Genomic DNA, 25,513 nt, shown 5'->3' with positions numbered 1-25,513 from the left:
GTGTGTTGGAATTTGCTTATACTGTCGCTTAATGTTGTTTCCCAGAGTTGTGTCATCTGAGAAGATGGTCAAACTTGACCGTGTTCAGAATATTTTGGAATAAAATACACGGTAAGCCTCTGTAGGCTAGATTGCAGTACCCGATAGGGTTAGCAGCAGCAACTCACAATTCATTTCTAAATGCTTCTGGTCTTTTCTCTCTCCTATAGATTTTTGACATTAAGCATCATTTGTGAATTTGTCGTCTGTCTTCAAATTAGAATGTGCATTTCTTTTGAGGGCGTGGATCCCCTGAAGAAGTTCTCGGATAGTTTGTTTCAAGAGATAGAACGAAACATGTTGGGTCTCATGACACTGCACCAGGTGGCAGTGTTTGAAATTACATATTAACTAAGTTTGTTACCTTTCGGAGTTGAAAGTATTTACCCACCAAGGACTACTTATGAGGTTATAAGATCACATATATTAGCATTGGTCCTTTGTTCTATAACCAACGATTTTTGCACATTTTTCTGCTAGTATCCACTTTGTATTTTGCACTTTAGGAGTTTTAAATTTCAACAGGCCTGTTGAGGTTTTTTAACATTGTAATGTTTACACGAAGAATGATTTGGTTTTATAATATGGTTGATGTCAAAACAATGTTTCACCAATCTAATGTACTATGTTTTATGATGCTGTTTTATGTATGTTGTTTTTAAGATGCAGTGAAGAAACTATGTTTGCTTAATAAAATTGTATGTATTAACATCTACTGTTATTAGCTTTTGCTCAGTACCAATTTGGTTCATTGACTGTGCAGTCCCAACAAATGAGTTGTAAGAGACACACGGATTCCCAAGTTTCAGAGTGTCCTTTGCTTGTGAGGGGGTAGAATCCCTGTGTCGTTAATTTTGCCCCAGATCTCTTTTAGTGTTTGGGGGCAATCGTGAACAAACACAAAACATCGAGCTTCAATATTCCATGAAACAGACTCCTTGAAATCCTCAGAATTGAGGTTTCTTGGGGTGACAAATGACACACAAATAACTAACCGAACACCATCATGTTATGGAACATGCTAAAAGAGCTTTGAAGTAGTAAGATAAAGAATTGATATAGTGCAGATTTTCTACCCAGTGATAGATCTACACCATACACGCACACCCATTCAGCAGATTAAGATTGTCATACAAACGCAAATCACCTCCTTTTCATACTCAGTTGTGGGGCCACTTCGGAGCCCTATGTTCCTTCACCTGCATTATCCACTTCAGTCGAGTTCCGCCGAGTGACCGGCTTTGGATGAAAAATAAGCTGCTCCTCCGGCTGCCTCCTGGTGCATTTCCCATGCTGCCCACAGGGCTGGCGCTCAGTCAAGCACTGTCACTGACTATGTTGGAATCATCTCTGCAAGGGAGCTAGTGACAAATCATACGGTTGATCACTGCAAAAGCCTTCCAGAGATTGCTGGCCTAGTTATTTACTGGGATTGCGGACATAGGTTGGGACAACCCATCTGTGCCAGTAATGCCCGCTTTAAATCACATGCAGGAAGCTCTTCACCCTTCATAGATAGATCAGATAACCTTGTTACTTTAAATCACCTCCACGCCTGTGATTTAAAGTGACCGTTTGTGGCTTAGATCGGTTGTGGCCTGGGGCAGATCGACCATAATGGGCGTGGGGGCGGGGGGGGGGGGCGCCGAGCCATCAGAACTTGTGCCCATTATGGAGGAGATGCATCCAACCCAGGAGCGCTCCTCAGCTTGGAGCCGAGGAGCGCTCATAGGCTGGCTTGAACAGTTAAAAAAGAATAAATAAAAAAAAAAAGGAAATGTGGTTTTCCTTTGACAGTTCATAACCAGGCTGTGCATGTACGATGGCCCATGCAAGGCCAGGGCATTTTGCTTCTCCAGCCTTGCATGGCCCTTTAAGGATGCAGGTTGGGCTACTGCGCTTTTGTATGTGAGCTGGGGTGCTGTGCACCTGTGCCTCCCCAGACATAGAAACGGAGCTGGGCGCTACATCATGAGTGCTCTGGCACCTGCACGCATGTGCAGGTACCACATGAATCACGCTTCCCAGTTCCTCATTATTGCTGTGCTGGAGCTGGCAGCGGAGTCTGAGGATCTACGTACGGGTGTGTACGTATGTGTGTGCGTGCGTGCGTGTGTGTACACTTGTGTACGCATTTGTTTATGGTGGACCGGGGAGTGGGTATCCAGGTTGGGGACTGTCATCACATTTTCTACTGGGCATCCATCTTAGTGAAGGTTAAGCTGTGACATAGCCAGCTTTTCCAGGAGTTTGCCCAGGAAAGGAGTGATGGAGATCGGGCGATAGCTTGCCAGGCAAGAAGGGTCAGCTGTGTGTTTCTTGAGAAGAGGGTGCGCCAGAGAGTGCTTCAGAGGTGAGGGGAAGGTTAGGCTTGCGAGGCAAAGGAGAGGTTGCAGAAATCAGCCAGGGCAGGAACGAGGGTGTCAATGTGGCACTTGATGGTTTTGGAGGAACAGGGAAGAACCTGTTTTGACGAAACTTCATAGATCGGACTCTGGGGAGAAAAGAGGAAAGGACGAGAAAGACGGTGGGGGCGGCTGCAGGAGGGTAAAATTCCACCGGAGAAGAGGGGGAGGGTACGCGAGGGTGGACAGGATGTATTGGGTTTTTGAGATGAAGTGAGAAGCAAGGGCCAAGCAAAGAACCTGGGAGGTGACAGAAGGGGTAGAGACTGCAGCAGGGTATAGCAAATATTGGTGCATCCAGCATGGAAATGTATTGGCCCAGCCAGTGTGACATTTTTTTTCAATACTGGCATAGAATCGCGGGCTGAGTGAAATATTCCTGTGCGCTGTTGGTGGCTTGCTTCTTTTCTACTTTCTGGAATGGACATACCTACAAATCCAATTGAACCAATTGCAAACTGTTTGGCTTTTTAACCTAGTTTTTCCACAGAAAGTGTGCTGAATAACGCAACATTTGTTCAGGATTTTAATTAAATTTTCCATAAGCATGAGCAGTTACGGAATAGTGTAAAACATGCATATATGAACAGTAAAGAAAATAACAGAAAATGCACATGTATTTGGAAATAGTCCACTAAGCAGTAAACAAACCATAATTGTATGCAACTAATCTACAAAAAGACTTCATATATACACCACAAGCCACCTAAAAAAAAAAATAAAAAAAAATCAGTTAACTCAATCATCTTTCATACACATATTCAAACTCACAGTTTAACCATACAACTTGTTAAAGGAAGTCCACATTTGCAAACATCTCTCAGTCATATCCTTTCTACCAAACAACGCCTTCTCAAAACTAGACAAAACCCGCAGCTCATAAATCCTATCCTCCACCTGCTGCTTTTTCGCATCTTCCAGGCCTTAATTATTTGCTTAACTGCCTCCACCAATGACATCTGTCCACTAACTATTTAGCTGTGCCACGACACATCTACCAGTTTTCGATAACAGTACTGCTGAAAATAGCAAACGAGGAAATGACATACCCCTAATCAAATCCAAAATCCACCCTATCCAAAATCTCTTTCCAATTATCACGCACCCTTACACTGTGGGGTAGAATTTCAGCACGAGAATAAACTAAAAGGCCACGCAAGGCCACTGCTGCAAAATTAAAGCTGGCTGATGGATGCGACCCATTGGAAAATGCAGGCCAGTCCAAAACAAGTGCTTTCCAACATATGAGGCTTAACTATTGCGAAAAGGGGGCCTCACTCCACACTACCAAAATGGGAAGGCATTCATTTGAGTTATAGGTATAAGTAGGACTGTGGTCCTCCCATAACTTATGGAATTTTTAAACTTGGTGAGCTGAGAGAAAGTAAAATTCATATATGTTGCTCCAGGAAGGTTGTGCTGAGACCAAACTTATTTTAATAGGCCCGGCAGGAGTCGCTGAAACTAAAATAGATTGTTTGCCGTAGTCATCAAAAAGTACAAACATCGCCCCTACCACCATCAGGGAGCTGCAATGGCTAGCAATACAAGCTATGATAATATTTAAGACCGGCTGTATAACTTACAAGTCCGTAGCAACTGAAAGGCCAGCATACAAACCCAAAAGCAAAACATTGCCCATCCCAAAGGCCAGTTCAAGCCCAGAAGAAACCAGACACCGTGCAACAGAAAAGCAAAAAATAAATAAAAAATTAGAATTTAAAAAAATAAAACTAAACCAATAGATCGCCCTCCCTTCCCCCCCACCCACCAACCCGCACACTTGTTCGGCTGCCACACACCACCACCAACTGGCTGCCTTTATCAGGCGTGCAATTCAGGAAACAATCGAATAATACGTTCAACAAATTCCTCAAATAGCCGTGGTCATGCAGAATTTCTAGAACCGCTCTCATCAATCTTGTGGGCAGCACAAGCTACGGCCATCCGGGGGTATAATCTACATTTTATAGAATGTTTCATTGCTTCCGAGGTGTACGCTGCATCGATACACACAGGTAAGGGAGCAAGACCAATTCTGGGTGCATTACAATTAGCGAGCGGTAGCTTTGGAGCATAGAAGCACACGCTAACTACTGGAGCAATGAAGTTGGGAACACTACAAATAAAGCAACTTTTACATGGTATATATAGTTTACAGCTTTGTACAAGTGAAGACAGATTAAGTAGGCCTTGCCTACAAATAAAGGGAGCGAGTTAGCCTGGCGCGGGGACTTGGCCCATAAATGGATTGAAAGTGTCTGAACCGCCTACTCACCCACACACTTTGACTAAGCCAGTAGTTATCAGAGCCAAAGGTAAAACATGCGCAGCCGAGAAAAGGTATACCTCCATCACCTTATGCTATATCTTCCAGGGGGTTGTAAGCTGATAACAGGAGCAATCAGTGGTCGAAGAAGTGGAACTATGTTCCCTGCTGGCATACCCACACTCGCACAAACCCGATCACCACAACCCCTCCCACTTGCAATAGAACCCCCGAACACATGCACCTGCTGTTCAAGGAAGCGTTCAGTGCAGTGCCCTGAAAGTGCAAGTTTCAATATCTTACTACAATTATTTTAAAACGAAACCATTCCGGAACCGTTTTCTTTTTAAATAAAAGTATACAGTTAAACTTAATTTAAAAAAGTAGAGGAGCACCTCTCCCGCCCACTTCGACCACTGGGAGCAACCCAAACAGCAGTAGTACAAAGACTAACAAAGGAATTGCCGATCAAGTTTCTATAAAATAGAGACTTAATTAAACAAGAAAATGCATGCTTGTGAAAAGGCACCCTGAGCAGGGGTGTTCATGCAATCACATTTGAGGATTTAAAAAAAAAAGTCACCATAGTTCTTTCAAATGCACATGGGGAACAAAGCCTCTTCAAATACCAGCCTTCAAGCCACTGAGGAAGTTATTTGGTGGCTGGTTGGGGAATAGGGCCAAACCCATGGTGCGATTCATAAGCAACAGCATGGCGTGATGCAGCTTGGGACAGGCAAGAAATATTCAGTGCATCTCACAAGCGGTGCGATGCAGGAATCGGGGCCCAGAGCGGTTCTTGGACTTCAGGTCTGCTGGGGAAGCCCAAACCCGGAACAAGGAGAGTCCCTCGGTTTGGGCTGTCACTCGAAGAAATGTACTGCCACATACAGGGGATCATTCACCTCCATTTAACAGGAGCTCGGTTCCAGTGTGCCCACCAGAGAGGCAGGACTTGGTCCACAACAGTTACACTATGGATAGTTAGGATACAGAGCTCTTCTCTGCCTTGTATGCTTTCCCTTAACCTCACTTGCCGAGTGAGGTTATGACAATTATAATTTAGATCAGAATATTAGAAAGCCACCTTTGCTAGCATGAATTTAGCAACAGTCAGGAATGTACATGTGACATTTTAGCATGCTCTTTAATACCATAGACCTTGTGCTGAGGGAACCCGTCAGCTGCCTCAGCCAAGATGTTTGCGCTCTGGAATTTTGGTCTGGAGCTTTTATGAAAAGGTGATTATGGTTAGCAAGACCTCCGCTTCAGAATAATAATTTGCTGTGCCATTTTACGTTACTAAAAAATCAAAAAAACCATGGCTTTAAACGCACTGGCTGATGGCATCCTACACAAGTAGGAGTTTGAAGATGGGCGAGTGTTGCACGGGGAACTGGGCTCAGAGTATTTACATGTCCAATGGTGGTTATTTTTAGGCTAGCAAAAAATACATTTGTAAACCATGCAGATTAATTTCCAGAGCAGACATGTATAGTAATAGAACCCCTTTCAGTGGAACTGCTCTTATCCATAGAGATGCACAGATGGAAGAAGTTGGTAGTTTCAGAGGTATCCAATCCATCCTGTAATATCTGGAGTAATTTTGCTCTGGTGTTTGCAGTTTTTTTGGCGAGTAAATGTATCCAGTACTCTGATTTTTCGGTGGTTGGGAGTTGTAGAGAGGTTGCAGTGCTCTGTTGAGGATGGCAACAACCAATGAGGAGGCGACAATAGCCAACACTATGACCGAAATTAGAACACAGATGGCAACATGGCAGAAGACAACGTGCATACTCCCATGAAGAAACAGTTTTCTTTTTCTCAGCAGTGACCTGCAAGTTTAGCCCTTAACCCAACAGTACAAAGACAGTGTGACTGCAACCATCAGCAGCAAACATGCGCTCAAACACAATTTTAGAACTACAACTATACCAAGCACATAAGGACTTTTGAAATTCAACACCACCAATAGCAGCCATCCAGGTGATTAGCCAGTTATAACTCGGCCTTGCAGTGATGATCAGGGTATCACGGCTAATCTGCTCAGACCCATTTCCATTATATGAAAAATGGGGGGTTTCTCTTTGCAAAGGGGACCAGGAAGGGTGCCATCACGGCAGGTCTATTAACAACCCAACCCACTGAAAGAAAATTAATAATTCTAGGCCGTTGAACAGTTTTCTTTCACAGCTGCTTTTGTTGGTTTAGGTCACCCAACCATTTAGGTTTTCAATGCACCTTCAAAATACTAGGAGGGAAGCTCCCGGGGTTGAACTGTGCCCATGGAGAAGGCAGAAAGGCGTGCCTGGGATTACTGTTGGCACTTGGTCAGAGAACTTCCTAACCGTTGAGAGCTGATCATATGGACAAGGAGGAGTCTCTCCTGTAGACCGGAAACGTGCTTGCAGACGATGGTAAATGGACACCATCCCACTGAAATACAAAAGACCTATTCACCCCTTTCTAAGTAGAGCTGCACTCAGATCTATGTGTTCTCATGCATTTACGTGCAATACGGTTTACAGAAAAACGTATGCACAAACTATTACAGAAATTTAAAAACACAGTGGTGCGGGATGGGGTAGGGTGGGGAGAGGAAGAGGGGCAGCACCAAATAATTAATAACTTAGTCTTTGCCTTCTTTGTAAAGTTAGACCCTCCCCCTATTATTCCAAAATACATTAATATGTCCCGTAGCGTTCTCCACGTAGGATGCTTTCTCAACCCATTACCTTCTTAATAGGCAAGAGTGCAAAACCATAATTTCCAATGTTTCAAGCTGGTTAAAAATAAAATTCACTAACGGCAAAGTGTTTGTTTTTACTTTCTGAAACACGATAGAAAAAGAAAAACTTCCTTTAATATTTTTGAATACTGAGGTTTAGAGTATTTATACTGATTGGCCCTCATTACAACTCAGGTGGTAAGGGGTTTACGGCGCCGTAAACAGCGCCGACCCTTACCGCCCGAGTACGAGGTCCCTTAGCGCCATGGCGGATTTAACACCTGCTTTTAGCAGGTGTTAAAATCCATGGCGCTAAGGGGCCATGGAGTTAATTACGCCACCGTAATTTACGGTGGCGTAATTAACGCCTTCCCCACTCCCATTATGCCCTATGGGGCAAAAATGGGAATGGGGAAGGGTAAATGGGGATTGGGGACTTACCGCCCCGCCAAGGTCGGAATGGGGCGGTAAGTCCGCCAATCACCATGGCGTAAACATAGTTTACGCCATGGTGGTAAAGTCACGACCCAGGCGGTAACTTACCGCCTGGGTCGTAATGAGGGCCATTGAATAATATATATTCCCCCCATGTACTTCTTTCAGTGTGGCGCTCTTCGGTTGAGGCCACTCAACCTTAAAAATCGAATTCCGTCAATTCCTGAAAGATCCCCAGTAAAGTGTGAGATGACAAAACAAGTCTTCAAAATTCAAATACATTGGTTAACGGGACCAGGCTCGACTCTACTCTCAGCAGTACCAGAATGGCGTCCATGGTTTCCAATCTAGACTCCATGCCATAGGTGGGGTTGTGGGGGGGAGGGGGAGGAGGGAGGGGGGGGGGGGGGGGGGGGAGACCTGCTTTTGCTTATAGGGAGAACTTAGCATCCATATAAATCATCAAATCAACGGACGCCCTCATGCTCATTGTAACTTTAGACTTCACTTTGTCGTACAACTTCGAGACAGACATTCTGTGATGTAAATAAATGCCTAAACAATATCATCATTTGACACTCTCTATAGTAGCATGGTCTCACTGTACTTCTTTGCACTGATAAATAAAACCAACTCTAAGCTCATGTCCTTTATCTTCATGGCACAACTACCTGGACATCTTTCAAGGCACTCACTATGGAAGAACTCACTGCCACCCTAGCATCCCTCAAGGCCACATCATACACAGAGGACATCCTTGCTACCTCCGTTAAAGAGTCTTATGGCTGAATCACTTCTCCCTTACCGGACAATCAACAGCTTCTTAACTTAAGGCAACTTTCTCTCAAGATCAAACAAATCCTTTCGCTTCTCAAGGAACCAGCACTGGACCCCAGACGACCTTAGCGGCTACTACCCCATCGTCCATTCCTAGGTAAAATCCTTGAGAAAGCAGTAGCCACTCATCCAACACATTGAATCCAACATCCTCCTTTAGCCCTATCAAGGGGTCTTCCAACGCAGCTGCAGCACAGAAATGGCTAACATCCTGGATGATGGCCATCCAAGCCTCCTGGACCTCATCAGCATTCAATACAGTAGGCCACCGGACACCAACAACCTACAACACCATATAGGCATCAGTGAGATCATCCTCAGCTGGTTCGAATCCCACCTTGCTAATCACCACCAGTTCGTACAAATGTATTTCTTCAAAACACCAACTCTACTTATCCCTTGGGGGGCCCTCAAGGGCCCATCCTCTGCCCGTAATCATTAGTCTTTACATGAAACCGCTCTGAACCCTCCTTGCTCCTCACAACAAACACATCCATCAATAGAGACAAAGCTCTACCTCAAGATATCATCCATTGAAGACATCCAAAGGCTCATGACCCACCTCACATTGATTGGTGGATGTCCAGTGTGTACCTGAAACTAAATCCATCCAAGAATGTATTCCTACTGCTGACCAACACACGGAGCATGCAGGCATCCAAATCTGGCTCTCTGCTATGAAAATCATGAACTTAAAACTCCAGCTGGCCACCTGCGCCAACTCCCTTGTATCTGACATTGACACCTCTCGTTCAAACAGCACATAGCAAAGAACAAACAGACTGCTTGGTAGGAACTTTCTCTCGTTCGGAAAAACAAGCCCTTCAACGTCAGATCTGCTGTCCATGCCTTGGTATTCTTCAATCTGGATTGTGCCAATGCCCTTTTTGGAGACCTTACAGCGACTACCCTAGCACCCCTCATATGCACCCTGCATGCTGCAGCATGACTCCACAAATTCGACCACATCACCCAGGCCCTCATCGAACTGTACTGGCACCTGCAGCAAGCCAGTATTATCTTCAAATCATCCAGTATCATCTACAAGACTGGCACCCTAAAGTCCACAAGCTACCTTACCAAGAAAGCTAGCATTTGCGAAGGCCTTCGATCCACTAGAAGGATGGACATGTGCAGACCGGAACTCTGCCGCTGCAGGATGGAAAGAACCAGAAGGCAGGCCTGCTCTTTTTCTGTGTCCCAAGGCTCTGACATGGGAAGGCTGTTTCGGACTCACACCCCTGCTTTTACAGTTCAGGAAAGAGCTCAAGGAATTTCTTCTCCTTAACACTAAGGGACATACACCTGCAACTCCCCACCCCAAATGGGTCTGGGAGATTGCGACAAGCCGGTTTCTTCCCTGGTTGTAGATCCCTTGATGCCATAGTCCCCGCCCTCCCCGGTTAGCTCCACCTCCCGTTTTTCTGCTTCCTTCACGGTGTTCTTCTCCTATGATCGTAAAGCACTACATTGCTTCCCGAAGCTAGGTCCGTGCGATCCTCAGTGTTTGTAAACAGCATCTAAAGGGCCATGTCGTCGTCCTTCTGCATATGATGGGAAGCCCAGTATAACAAGGCCATCTGTGCGGGCCAGAGAGGCCATGCAGTACTTTTCCAGAGTATGGGGAGCTCAGTAGAACAGGGACATATGCATAAGGCAGAGAGACCGTGTGGTTCTTCCCCAGATTAGGAGGAACGTTTTTGTAACTAGTCTTAAAGCCACATCGACGTCAGAAATATAAAGATTAAATAAGACTAACCTTACTTCTTACTTAAGCCCCTGCTGAGTTGTACCAGTGCTTGCGCAGCTTCCACAGGCACCTAATGTTAAACTCACTAAAATTCATGTTTTGAAGCAGCATTATTAGTTTTAGCAGTCACGGGTTAAACGCAACCCCTGCGCCCCCCCCCCCATCCCCCAGGTCGATGCATGTTGAATAATCAACACATGAAATACACGTGCCCGTTGCCACCTATTGAAAGAAGAAACCCTCTACTGGCAACAAAGTAATTTAATTCTAATCACTGCCTGGACAATCAGTTCGGCGTTAAAAGAGACGTGCCCAACGCCTCAGTAGACGCAAATTGTGTTGGTATTGACCATCTAGTGGCCACATTGTAGGCTGCCCCTGTACCTCCACAAACACATCAATCGTGCACTACCTTCGGTTAGCAACTGTTACAAGATCCACCTGTGGTAAGGAGGCGGCTTTGATCATCAGTGAGCATCAGTGTACAGTAGAAATGTGGAGGATAATTTGCAGGTGGACCAGAAGCTTAAAAAAGCACATTGAACAAAACGAACGTTAACAGATATTTTGTATTTAGTCTGATGTTAAACGTATCTACCCAACAGCATGAACACTCCCGTTTTCCATTAAAAGGTGTACGGTTCTAAAGAGCATTTTTAAAAGAGCCAACAGCATCACAAAAGCTCTGAAGTAAGCCTGAAGCATAACCCATGTAACCAAAAAGAAAAGCCGCCTAGTTCAGATGACCTGGGAACTGCGTCCCACAACAATAGTTGCCAGGGTTCGTTATTTGTGAACAATGTTGCAGGGTGAACAATATTGGGATGCAACTAAAACGTGATCTGCTGTGCAAGACTAGCTAAACAGATACATATATTAACAGAGAGTCCATCAAAGGTCTGCATCCCCCTCCCCCCTCGTGCAGACAGAAGCTCCTTCAATCCAGACAACCCCCTGCAGTTTCCCCCAGCTTTCAATCTCATAGCCAATGGCTTAACCTACACATGGCAACACCCGAGATCCTGCAAGGCAATTGATGGGAACCCATACAGGATCACATTGCCTACAACAAACTGCTTTGAAAGCATCTCTCAGCAGGAGGCATGGCCACTCAAGATTGTTCCTCAGCATGCTTAAATCCTACACTTCCACAAAACGCATTGGAATAAATTACGCTTTCTTTCACTCTAACAGCGACCCAAACAAGCACCATGAATGGGGAACGTTTCGCCATGCACCAAATATATTGATTTGCTTCATAAATCAGCGCAAAACACAGCCTAATTTAATGACATCAAATAAACCCCCTACGAAATCGGGTGCTGCCATATGCTCGGTCCCTGTGAAAGTCTTGCTCCTGCTCTCGAAAAGTTTAAGAAAAACCACACACACAGCGCCACATCAACGCTACACATCACTCAATGCGAAGAAGCCAGTGCACGTTTTTGTGCAACAAGCATGCCGCCCGACTGTTGACAACAACGTTATGATCTGATCGATTAATATAGCAATGGGTTTACTGTGGAACGAACGAGTGCATGTGAGCTTGTGTGCAAACTTGCAAAACTTTTGTAGCATGTTCTCCTTTTGGGAGGCAGAGGGGTATAAATAAATGCTATGGCCGGGAGGAAAGCTCAGCTTGCAAAGCCCCCGTCTTGGAGGCAAGACAACGCATAGCAACGTAGGTTCGAATCCCAGCCTCGCGCGTAGGTATTAATAATTATAAATGTAATTACCCACAATGGGTAAAAAGATAGCACATAGTTAAGCAGCACTTGTTGGAAGTATGTTCAAGCGTGGGAACACTACCACATTCTAGCACGGCCACCTCACCCCCGCCAAGGTTACTAAACTAGGAGAGGTAAAACCGTTGTTAGTGCATTTTACAAAAACGAGTTTCTGGTGCAGTTCGTGTTACCAACATAGTATCCGCATGGCGAAGCTCTCCGTACACACGAGGGTTGCATAAACCCGACAGAAGGGTCCAACATGAGGACACGTGTACTCCTCCAATGAAGAGCACAATGATTAGTCAGGGGAGCTTGCAGTGCTGGGAACAATGGAGCCAAAATGACGAGGCTCATGTTTTAGCTTTGACATCAATCAATACTCTTCTGATCATTAACTCAGCGTCTTCTGGCTGACCAGGTCACATTCTGGCGCCATAGCTTTCTTTTCATTTGGAAGTCTCATGAACAGGATAGAGCCCACTAAATGATACAAGCCCCTGGTGAGCTTTTGTAATTTCTTCTAGAACGACACCGTTTGCTGACATCACGAATAGCAAAGTCCGTGTAAAACAAGATCTGTACGTCGGTGAATTATCTTTTTTGCTTGTTGGGTGCATTTAAATTACAGTAGTAAAATCCAGATGAGATTCGTTTGGGTCCACATTGGAGAGTTGGGGAGTTTGGCAATTGCACACTTTCATGCATCATGGAGCATATAAGGGTCCTCCTTAAGTGTTTAAATGTCATGGAGCACAACATGTCAAAATGGCCAGTCCTAAGAAAAATATACTTCTCAGGCTTGCGCTCTTCAAAAAGCTACACTCAAAGTGACCAGTACAGAGTTGTGTTTATCGACTCATTCCAGGGAACACTACTTAAAAACACGGCCCTCTCCTAACGCCAGCCTATCTTCAGAGAGGCGTGCATCTTCCAGAGGGCCCTGCTTATCATGTTCTCCACGTCAGGCTCCCTACACCGAGCCCTCATGAACTAAAGGCCAATCTTGCTCCAGCGTAATTTCCCACACTATACATGACTCACCAGCCACGCCCCGCCCTCACTCTCCACCCCCCACCACGTCCCCCCAGGTAGCTTTCCTGTCACCAGCATCCATTACAAACGCCTTGGTGAATTCTCGAGCCCACTCACATGCAAAGATGCCATGTCCTGCTGCTGAATAATACGCCCACCTGCTGCTTCTTGAGCTAGTATCTTTGTGTAAAAACAATAATTACAAGTTGCGACTGAAAGTTCCTAGGTGCAAGTGTTGTGGTCTAGTGATAGCACCTTGGCTTGCATTCTCCATGCCCAACAAAACGTGCAGACTACTGGAAAATCGTGGCTTTGGCCCTCCACGAACCATATATAAAACTACATACTTAACTTTTTTAAGCCACAAACTTCAACACAAAATGTTTCAAAGAAAATGGAAACACCCTACACATGTCCTGTCATCACATGGATACATAATATAAACATTCATCTTTTAAGAATGTGTAAAATTACTTCTATACAAGTAGATACTGCCGCTATAAATACATTAATCATCGCCATCATTTGACAAATGTCCGCAACGTTGCGCTAACGCCAATCCAATATCTACATATAGATGGGCGATATGTAGTCTTGTTTACAAACCAATTGTGCACGGAAGGCAGTTGGTCTCTACACACACACACAGTCTTTCACATTGTAAAGTGCCAAATAACAATGGTTTACTAAATACCAGGCGACGGCACTCCTATTGGCTACATTCAAAGCTCTGGGTCCAGTCTGGGGGGCCTTGAATAATGCCCCCTCTCCCACTTTGCAGGGCTGTCCTTCACGCCCCTGTCTGTACTCGTTTCCACACGAACCTACACTAAAGACAGAGGGGCCAGGCCACCAGGCTCTGCACACAGTGCCAAGAATACCGAGGGTCTTAGGGGGGGGGGGGGGGGGTTGTTTCAGAAAAGGAAAATGCACTTCCATTTGGTGATTACGAAGTTGAGAACTAACCAGAACTCCGTCATCATTTTAGTTGCACACTTCTTTGAAGATGGGACCATAACACACTACCTAACGGCATAGATGGCATCGCTGTAGAGGGCCCCCAGTATACGTCTACTTTGCACAGAAAGCCACGCAGGCTGCGGGCTCAGGCCGTGCTGCAAGCAGTTACTGTTGCATCGCAGTGAAATAGCTGCTCTGCGCTGGGCACACGTTCTGCAGAAGGCCCTTCAGAGCCACTCATGGTTTATCTTAGCGCCGACACCCTCAGTGGGGTGGCACGGTGGCAGACCTTGTTGCTCCCAATGCCCCCCCAGCTCTCATTCCACATTCCGACTCTCACTCCTGCCCAGCTACCCTCCTCCCAAATTAGCCCAACCCCCATCCACCCAAAGGATAGGCAGAGACCAGTAGGATGAGTGGGAGAAAAAATTGCCACAGCAAACTTTATTACACATAAAGTCAGGAGTTAGCTTACAGGTGTTCCGTTCACGCTCAGGATTTTGCGCTGAGAGCAAGCAACTTTCCCCCCCCCCCGCCCCTTCGGGTCCTTGGGGGACCCGACGCGGGCGCCCAGTCCCTTCCTCGGCAGTCCCTCTCTACCCTTTGGCAATTTCTTTGTTTTGCAATTTTCTTTTCATTTTTCTTTCCCCAACGCTATTTAAGTGCAATTTTATTCCGTGCTTTACTTTCTTTCCATTCTCCATTTCCGCTTAGGCTCCTTCTAAAGGATGCGTTCCGGTCTCCTTTTCCCCTTTTGCTCCCTTACCCCTGGATTCCCTCTTCCCGTTTCCCCGGGTTGGCTTATTAATCATTGTTAATTATCTCTACCCAAACAGGTCTTCCTCCAACACATCCTGCCAGGGAGCCCCTCTCTCCCCTTCCGCCAAGACCCCGATCTGCCCTAGCTCTCCCCGCCGCCTTAGTTGTCCCACCCCCTCCGGCCCCCATCGCGCCCTCCTGTTCTAGAGAGCCCCATCCAACAAGCGCTACCTATCCCCCAGAGCCCAACATCATTCTTACCCCCATCCTCTTCCCCTGCTTTTCGCTAAAGAGGGGTCCTCCCCAACTATACCCCCTGCTCCTCCTGGCCCTTACCCCCCGCACTCCAGGGCCCCCCCACCCAAGTTTCTTTTTGATCTCCTTAAGCTGCCAATCAGGAAGGGCCCCCCTCTCTTGAACCCCCCCCTTAACATCCTCCAACTCCCAGGGGCCCCCCTTCCCCTCAGTTACCAACATACTTGCCGGAGCCCCGTTTACAGTGCAAACTTTCAATTCAACCCCCCTTGCTGACTTCATTGTTGCTTTCCAATTTTCAGTTTCCAACGATGCACTTCCCATTTCCCCCACCCACTTTTGGAGTTGGAAAGGTCTTCCAAGCCCCCTAAACCTCCCCATTAACGTGGGCCTCCCCTGAGTCTAATACTCCTGGGCGCCGTTCTTAATAAGCTGATGGCTGTGCAGTTCCCCTTGTGGTATCCGCCAGTACTTTCTAAAGGGAACACCAGGTAACATCCGCTGGGCTGGTCTGCAAGAGACCGGTCGCTGCGACCGGTATCACCGCCACGAATCACAGCGGGCCACCGGCCGCAGTGAGTTCCCCCTCATGCACCTGGTCGCCTTAGTGCACGAATCCCCAGTTATAATCCCAACCTGTTCTTTTTACCCCCATTCATTCCGTCCGCAACAGACATGCAGGCCCTCCGGCTAGAACCGGTGGCGTGATGAATGGTGCTGCAGCCTTCCCTGCTGGTGCTCCTCCTGTTTGCTGCTTGTTCCGTACTCCCTTGCAGGAGGGCCCCTGACCTGGCAGCGGCGTTCCGAAATGAGGCCTTCCTTTGACCGTTCCGTTCCTAGCGGAGGCCCCCAAAACCCCCTACGTGTTGGGGAGGGGGCGTTTCGGGCCAACTAACAGCCTTTCTTAATGGGTAAGTCTATAGCGTTCCACCCCCCTCCTTGTGGGCCCTCATTTGTAAGCCTTTTGATTACTTCTGTTGGTGCATCTGTCTAAGCAATGTCTTAATGACTATTGATTTGATAGACTGATTTACCTATGTCATATCCTTTCCGTATGCTAAGAATCCTGTCCCATTCTTCCACCCCCCTCCCCAGTGTCCGCTCTACCCTCACCCACCCCCTCTTCACTTGCAACCCCCCCTGTCACCGTGCGCGTACCCAGCCCCTCCTAACACCCCCTCCCTTTGCCCCTCTTCACACGCCTGCCAGAGCACCCCTCTCCTGCAAGAGTGAGAGGGGGATCCGGCTTGCGCACCCAACCTCCCCCCTAGCTTAAACCACGCTGTTGGCCATCCCACTTCTAATGCCCGTGGCGAAGGTTGCGCCTGTAGGCATACCCAAGTTGCCCATTGTTCTAATCAAAACACTCTCTTCCTGTATCTGTTGTTGGTTAATCTTACTCCTTGAACCCTGTGAATATTGTAAAAACTCCCAACCTTAAGGGACACCGGTAAGTAGCGACAAAGCGAGATTGTGCAGTGAACGTCCTTGGTGAATCATCAGGGAGAGAAGCGCTTTTATATTGTACAAACACCGAACATGCACTGGCCCCTTGCGGTCTTTGGCCGGGCGTTGCCCCCAGGTTTGAATGTACATTCTATTGTAGGCAACACCAGACACTACATCTGCCCCACTCTCCACTTTTTTTTTTAATGCTTGCGGGCGATTCTGGCGCAGCACCAGAGCGTTCATACTGCAGCTGGATATCTTGACCGGCGTATCCCCGCCTACCCATGTAAAACCTTTGTGCGCCTTGCCCGACATGCTGCTTACCCGCCCGTACGAGCCTGCACTCCCTCCGCCTAAATGTGCCGCATTCCAGCCCACACTTCGACAATCCAACAGATGGAGCATTTAAAACTGTATCCAGCATACCACCTGCGTGGTAATCCAAACCTTCCAGACCTTCATTTGCGCCTTGAAACCCTTGTGTATATGCGTGTTATAAATTCCCCACTGCGTCAAAATGTGCGGTGTTCACTAGCAACCATTGCCTCCTGCCGCAGCTAGCACCTGCGGACCCCATAGCTGCCTCGCCTGGATTTAAATCCCCATGCCTGTTATCAACCCTCGCCTAAAACCTAATGTTACAAGCCGAGCCGAGACCCCGTCCATAACTCCATCGCGATTTATATTTAATGGCCATGCTCCCTGATCTCTGCCCTCAACAGTTTCAAACCCATTTGTGATGCGCCCGCAGTAAGTGCCCTCAGTCGGTCCCCATGCAGCCCGTTTTTGCGCCCTCCGCCACATCTATAAAGATGATCGTGACAAAATTGATGGCTGCGAGCTCTGCTGAAAGTGACGAAACCCAAACGCAGCTACTATTTTTTGTCTACTAGCTGTTTGCATAATACCTGTCCTTTAAATTGCTCATTTTTTTATTTATTTTTATTTATTTATATATTTTTTTTTTACCAACGCTCCACCTCTCCATGCTAAGTGCAACCGCCATGCTGCGTTTTTTGACTAAGTGCCTGTTAAGTACATTGGATCTGCAGTGCCAACAAAAGGTATTGCCGAATGAACACAAAGCCTACTTTGAACACCCCGCTGGACGCAAATACCCTCCTTTACCCACTAAACCTTATGACAATGATAATCTTAGCCTTGCAAAACCATAAACAGCACGATCCCTTTGTATGAAATCCCACCCCCCCTTATGCAACAAAACATTTGAAATGCGACCCTCCCACTGTAGATTGAAAGCAAATTAACCCTAATGGTCGACGCTGTGGCCACTGCCACCATGCCCCTTGGGTATCCAAACCACCCCCCCCAACCCCGGCCAGAAGCGCACCAACGGACCCCAGCGCTCAACCGTCCTGCCTTTTGCCTTGTAGCCCCTTGGCGGGCCTTATCGCTGCTGTACTACTGTTGCACGTGATGCAAAACGCCTTCCCCCACCCCATGAGGGGTGACGCATTTCCCTTTGTGTACCCCTCCTATGTGCAAGTTCATCTACAGCAAAATTCACCCCTTCCCCTTAGCGGCGCCAAAACTTAAACCCCCGCCCGCACTGAATTAAAACTTCGAAAACACAACCAGTGCCCAGAGCGCAGAACTATGACAACAATGATGATGCTCCCTGCGCCATGTCACTCCCCCATTCCTGCATATTAACCGTTTACTTTTCGCACAGCAACAAGCCTACCCCACGCATTTCACTTCGTGTACCCACCTATGCACAAGTTCATCAACATCAAATTCACCACCCCATATTCTTCCTTCCTCCTGCTCGCATTTCCCTTGTGTCCCGGCTCAAACCGAAATCTGCTTCTGTTCTACCGCCGCCGCTCGCTCCTTTGTGCCACGCCTGGAACAACCACTGCCTGGAAAGACGACCTTCCTGGAAACCCGACCCAGCTGGAACTGGCCTGCAACTTTGGACTTGTGACTGCAACGTTGGCGAGGGTATTGGTTGGTTATTTATTTTTTACTTATTTATTTCTATTTTTTTTTTTTGAGTCTTTGGAAGTCAGTGCCCGACTGAGCGCGCCTTCACCGAGGCCCCGTCCCCTATGGTGCACTTCACATTAATATTCACCATGTTAACCTAAAGGCTATCCCTCTCACCGGGGCGAGCCTTCAGGTGAATTGCCATCTCCTTCACCCACCTCGAACCTCGCGTTTGGACCAGCTGTGCTGTGCACGCTTTCTGTGCCAGTTTAACTGTGTGCATCTAACATTACACTTGTGTATAGGCGCGTTATAAATGCCCTATCATATCATGCTTTCTTCCACGCTGTATGGTGCCGGTGCCCCATTGGAAATGACACCCTCGCACTAACCCGTTCCTGCCAGGCTACCGCGCTTTACCGTGCCCCGCCACCAACACGCATTAAAGTAAACAGGCCCTAGCGAAACCCCTGCAGCCAGCTCGGTGGTTCCCCTCCTCCCTCCCCCCATTTCCTTATCTCTGGCGCCAGCACAGCATCTGGCACCTGGGTTGGCCGGAATTCTCACCTGCATTGCCCTTCCCCCATCTAACTCAACACAAATCTGATCCCAACTACAACCCCCGCAATTCCCCACGCTGCAGAACATATCAAACCATATCTGTTTGCTTTTTTTTTTGCTAAACCGTACCCGCCATGCGAGTACATGTTTGCTGGCATCATACATACAAGCCACGATTTTGTATATGCCCGTTGTGTCCTTATTGCCCACGGCGAATAATGCTCGCTTTGGCGCCCTAACACACAACTCTTGGTCACTCAAATCTCTTGTTTGACCCTCGCGTTTGCCGCCATTACTCACGCGGTTCCGCCCCCCCCACTACCTTTGAAACTCCATGCAAAACGCCCGAAGCGACACACACACACATAGCCTAGCCAGCACCAGTTTTATCTCAAACTTGCTATCCCCTGCGCTCAGGCCCCAAACCGAGGTCACTGGGTGACCCTTTAATTTTCCGCCCGCCATGCAACCACAGCGCCGAATGATGACCAGAACTATGGCCCTGTGCCGCTTGTCCAAGGTCACACCATGCACACACCCGTTTGTCTCGCTGGTAAGTTGCGTTTGTGTAAGTGTAAAGGTAGCGTGGACTAGGCTTACCCTCATGCTGTTCTAGCCTGTGGATCACCCCGAACGCTGCAGCGCGCGCATGACCCACTGAGCTATCCGACTAGTTCTGAGCTCGTGGGACCACATATTCATCACATTAAGCGCCCCTTCTTTCTCTCAACGCCCTGGCAATATTCGCAGCTTGCACAAAATTTCCGTTCTTCCTAGAATTTGACTCTTGACCTGATAAATTAACGGTTTAACTTTCCATCCCACCATTTTACACTTGAGCCAAGTCTGCGTTAAATTCACCATGTTGGCAGAGAGCAAGCCCTAACCATGCAGCCCCTACGAACAAATCGTAAGCTAGCTTAAACTCCCTGGTGCTCACTTATAGTATCACCCATCCACATGGCCAACGAAGCGTTGGGAATTGCACGTCCTATGGAAATTGTCTACCTCACAATAACCCCAGGTAGCATAATTTGAACACAAAGCGCTACAAACCTGAATACATCTCCCTCCCTTTCTACGTAACATATCTTATGGACCCCCCACCACGAAGACTTCATACAACTTTATTTCTTTCAGGTAACGTCATTTTGTAAATGCAAGGCGCTATAACCACCTAGCCTCCCCTCATAACTTTAGGTAACAATGCTGTTGCGCTTTAATAGAATACTGCGAGAGATGCGGGAGCAGCAGAGGGACCCTTGACCTACCACGCTACCCGCCATTGGCCATGCGGTGCCCAATGCAGTAATGCCCTTGAACCTTCCTCAACCCTACTCATAGCCCTACACGTGCTGCCTATCTGAGAGAGCGCGCCTCATGTCCAATCCCGATCGTGGGGCCTGATCCATGGTGCCGGCGGCAAGTGATACAGAGGCACGCATAAAGCTATGTGGCCCCCTTTCCTGCCTGCTTCCCCGTGCACTGCAGCCGCCACTTAAAGACTGCTTTGCTCCGAAACAGCGTCCCCTCTCCATATCCTGGCTTGGCTGCCCACATTCCAACCTAGCACGCATTCAAACTCTACACCACATCATATGCTGTCCCACTTAACTCCGTACTTCAATTGAATTTTTTTTTTTTTGCACACCCTCGTCTCTCCTCCCAAAGCATGCGTGACCCTCCTTCTGGAACAAGGAAATCGCAGACCACACGAACACTGGAACAACCTCCTTCTGGCGCCAACCACATTTTTTTTTTAAAAAAAATATCTTTATTAAGTGCTTAAAGATGATAAAAGGGTAATAAATTCAATTCAATAAGAAGACTTTTGTGGCAATTACATTCCCCCCTCAAAGCAGAAGGGGTAGTTTCAATTTTACTTTGGGAATTTGGGTGGGTACATATATATTTTCTGTTCAGAGTCTGTGGTTTTCTTTATTTTATTTTTGGATGATTGCCTGGGCTGGGGGTTTTACTCAGGGCCCCCATCTTCCAGGCTGTCCTTGATTTCGTAGTCTCTTAGCAGGCCGTGGACCATCCTGCGGCAGGCTTCGGTTGTCAGCAGCTCATCATTGAGGACCAGGCGTTTCCTTGCGTAGAGGAGAATGTCCTTCAGGCAGCAGAGGATCCTCCAGCAGTTCTGGATTGCCTCTACTGTGTGGGTCTGTGCAAAGAGTCCATACAGCACAGACTGGTGTATAATGTCTTGGGGCGGGATGTGAGCACTCAACTCAGTGTTCAGGGCGCCAACCACAGCAGTAGCAGCAACGTCGGCGAGGAGCCGGCAAAGAGACCCCGCGACCCTTGTCCAGGTGTATTTATAGCGCCAATGGGCGCGCGGGAGATGACGTCACCCACCCCCTTTCCCCTCCCGACTCCTCTTGCCGCCGTGCCGCGTGAGGCAGTCGGCACTAAGGGGGGGCCCCCGCCGAGGGGCCCTCCTTCGTAGGGCGCGGAAGCCCGTCGAACTCGATAATGTCGAGGCGTGTTAGGAGTCCAGTATTGCGGGGGTGAGAGGGGGCGGGGGGGTCATCAGTGCAACAGTTGCAGATCCCAGAGGCTGTCTCGATTCCCATACAGAGGTGTGTGGGGAAGACGTAGCACATTGCAAGAAAAGCGCCCAGAATGACAAAGGGAGGCGAGCCTCCAAGAGACTGACAATATCCCAGACTTGATGCCCCGGGAGAGATCTTTTGTGGGGCGATTACTCCTCGCCCCCCAGCCCCCACAAAGGCCCAGACCCCCAAATCCAAAGCCATCGAAACGTCAACGACGCGAAAAGCAAAACGCAACTCGTCATTTTTCATACGAGAGATCAGTTTCCACTTTGCCCCAAATCTGTGAAAATGGCTGCAGGAATGTGCCTGGTTCCCAGCGGTGCAGCCGCCCCTCTCCCCCTTTATGCAGGAATCTGAGCGCGAGGCGCCGAGATTCCCAGGGAGGGGGATGGGGCCGGGCGGCGCGGCAGGGATTTGCATGCATCTCGGCGAATAACAAGAGATTTGGAGACTTGCAAAGCAAAGCAACCAGTAAACTGCGAACGTTTGCAATGCATGCGAACTCCTCTGCTAAGATAGAGGCATCGCCAGGGTGTCAAATGTCTAGTATTGGGGCAAACAAGATTAACGATTTTTTACAGTGTCCGTTAACGAACAAACCAAGAAGAAAGCCGTCTTACTTCAACAAGACACACTTTAAAAGTCATCGGAGCACTGCCACTGGGAACAGGGGTGCAAGCCGAGCAAAGCCCGTGCACACATGCAGCAGGAAGAACAGGGAAATAAAAGAGACTGCCTGAAACATGGGATGGGAGCATTCACGAGGGCAATAAAAGTACCCGGGGCGTGGGAGCGCAGAAAGCTGCCCAAAGCGGGGTAGGGGGCAAGATGCGAATACAGTGCAACACATAACCACAGTGCTGGGGTGGGCGACTAGGCTTCAAATGTGGTGTACAAGATGAAAACATTACAGTGTTTGTGTGGGTTTTCATTGAACCCCTCATCCCGTAAAACGCGTTTGTAAAGGAGATGACTAAGAGGGTCGGACAGAAGAGTAGTGAAGTGTGCGTGGTGGGGGGCGGAGGGGGGTGTCATGGAATGGACCACGAGTGCAGATTTATAGACGGCAAAAGTGGGTCAATAGGGCCACAAATCGGAGAGGTGTGTGGGGCCAGCAGCAGACGGTCGCTGGAGCAGATGTGTGCAGGTACGCGCAGCCGGGCGCAGGGGCGAGCTCGCGCCGTCCCGGGACCCCGCCAGGCGGCGCCTGGGCTGACCAAGTGGCTCGCGCCACCTTCACTCCCTTAAAAGTTCGGAGCGCGCGCCACACCGGCCTCCGCATCCCAACGGGTGCCCCTGGCCGAGGGGGGGGGGGGGGACCGGTAGCGCGCCAACCCCACAACTTCGGGTGACCGGGGCTCCGGCCGCCACTGGGAGAGCGAGAGCCCTCAGAGGGCAGTCTATCCACTCGCTTCTTCCACGGAGCCCCCTTACCGTGCCCGACGTCCGCCAGCAGCACGGTGAGCAGCAGGCTCCAGGCTGCCCGGCGCTGCCCCATATCCAAGTTTACAAATGTCCCGGAGGTCACACATCCATGAACATGCGGAGCGTTCCACTCTTCCGCGCACTCTGCTGCGCTCCCCGTCCCGGGACAGGTCCGCAGAGCGCACTATTTCCTCTGGCAAGAGTGCCGGCTGAACTGCTGGAATGCCTGCTCAAAGGGCTCCTTCTGGTGCGCGAGGGTTGCCTCCGCCAATACCAGAGGCGGATCCCTCCGCCGGCCAAACTTCACTTCTGACGCAGAACTAGTGAACTCTAGAAAACAATGGGGAGCAGCCCGTGCGCTCACCAGCAGCCTGCGGACAGTCTCTCTCGAGACGAGTGGGACATCCTTTGGCACTGTGTCTGCTCCTTGGCCTCAAAAGTCCAACAAACTACATACACCACTACGAGCTAACATCTGTATAACACCAGCAAACTCCGTGTAAGACACCCGAAGTAGGACCAACCGTATAACAGCAGTACTCCAGCCAGCGCTAGGCAACACCAGCACCCTCTAAAAGACATGTCGTCAATCTCTGAATAACACACCAAACTTTTGTATAGCCCTGATCGGTTTAACCCCGGGGTTCTCTGCCAGGGCACAATGAAACCCACATTTTGGCATGGTGTGGCTAACCCTTCAAATGTTGGAAGAGGTGATAACTTCAGAGACGGCGTGGGAGGAGTATCTTATCTGTGTATGGGTATATAACTTTACACATTCTAATTAGACTATTCTAGTGCAGCTTCAATGTTACAGGCAGTTAACTCTCCCATTTAAGTCTGCAAGCACCCACTTATGGACTGCTGTGAGAGTGAGTGTTCACCTGTCCCTCTCTTCCCTTCCAATCACTCCCCTGCCATGCAAGTACTAACCCCACATCACAATTTCAATTGCCTGAAAATGAATGCATACAGATGCAGGCTCTAACAGTGAAATGCTTTACTCTAATAATCGCAGGACTTTGTTAACAGCAAAGCCCAGGATCCGTTTAACATCTGTGTCCTGTTCTGTCCGGCCCCGGCTCTGTAGACCAGCAAGGTCGAGTCAACATAACCCAAAATCTCAGATGGCGGGTGCGGGGGCTGAAGCCTGGTCAGCTCAATGTTGTTGCGCCCCTAGTCATCTGCATATCACCAGCACCACCTGAAATATACACTGCTACTGGCCTGCATCCTCTTTAAAAACCAAGGATGCTTTGTAACTCCAGCAGCATCTGTAAAAATCAACATCCTCTGTGTAGTACCCGTGCCACTCCACCACCTGTCTAACAGCACACTCTGTGCGCCACCTGTGCCATCTGTGATCATGCTGTTGGCCTAACAACATGTACCCCAGTTTAAACCCAGAACCACCGAAATAGCTCATACACCACACCATCTTCCAACATCCCCTCGAAGGCAACGACTAGCAGGCTCGGCTGAGGGTGTGTGGAGGTACTTTTCAACATGTCGGTTAGGGGTCACCCTTGCTTAGAGCTGAAAACACTCTGAGACACCCGTGGGGTGCATACATTATGTGGGCAACGATAAGATTAATAGCTGCCAATTTTAACAAGACTTCTAGCCTGCAGGGAGCTGACACAATAAATGTCCACTAAAAAGATACAGTTCATTATTTATTTATAGACCTCACAGGAAAACAATGCATTTTTGGCACAAAAACAAATGCACAATTTAACATATATAACAGAGCGGAAGACATGGGTCCTCGACAATGGAGTGGGAGAATGCGATTTGAAGAACAGATGTTGCAGGGGAAGGTGGAAACATGAACCAGGGATGAAGACAGGACAGAATGACATGGGTATGAGTTGATTCAGGAAATGCTAAGTTAAGGGTGGAGTTGTGACGGAAAGTGCTGTAGGGTTGTCGGTGAGGGTATCGAGAGAGGTAAGCAGGGTGGTTGAGTAACGTAAAGTGCTAGGAAACAGGTCCTTCAGAAAGGAGGAGGGCTTTGAGGTTGGATTGAAACAGAGGTAGAGTTAGAGTGGTATGGGGAGGGAGAGGAAGAGCATTCCAGAGTAGGGGAGCAAGGAGTAGGAGAGAGCAAAAATGAGAGGGAGCGCAGGGGGCTCGAGTAGTGGCAAGGAGGTGAGTTGAGGCTGATCGTAATGATAAGTGATTAGATTTATTTCTTATAAAGCGCTACACGCCCGCAGGCCTCGCAGTGCTACACAAAACAGCGACTTACAAACATAACAGAAATCTTAACAACAAACTTAAAGGGAGCGTCAAGTGTAACATAATCACAGAGGACCCCAGTAAAAGTCATACAAGCAAGCAGTTATATTTCAAAACTAGCCAACTA

At 48.2% G+C, this 25,513-nt stretch overlaps 1 protein-coding gene across 5 annotated transcripts in view; it reads right to left on the bottom strand.

The window, feature by feature from the left end:
- The window catches only part of LOC138447655 (neurogenic locus notch homolog protein 3-like), a 798,580-nt gene extending 775,245 nt beyond the window's left edge, over nt 1-23,335 (bottom strand). For 3 of the 5 annotated variants that reach the window (XM_069603877.1, XM_069603879.1, XM_069603881.1), the window contains exon 1: nt 23,155-23,334. In XM_069603877.1, the coding sequence (XP_069459978.1) occupies nt 23,155-23,218 (64 nt within the window). In that variant the 5' untranslated portion in view covers nt 23,219-23,334. Of the gene's footprint in view, nt 1-18,380; nt 19,098-23,154 lie in introns of those variants that run through there. The other 2 variants (XM_069603880.1, XM_069603878.1) reach the window with 2 other exon arrangements.
- Nucleotides 23,336-25,513: the final 2,178 nt, after the last annotated feature.

The sequence above is a fragment of the Ambystoma mexicanum genome, chromosome 3q, assembly GCF_040938575.1.
Source record: "Ambystoma mexicanum isolate Mex_15411 chromosome 3q, UKY_AmexF1_1, whole genome shotgun sequence".
Lineage (NCBI taxonomy): Eukaryota > Metazoa > Chordata > Amphibia > Caudata > Ambystomatidae > Ambystoma > Ambystoma mexicanum.
This window is presented reverse-complemented; position numbering and strand designations above follow the sequence as displayed.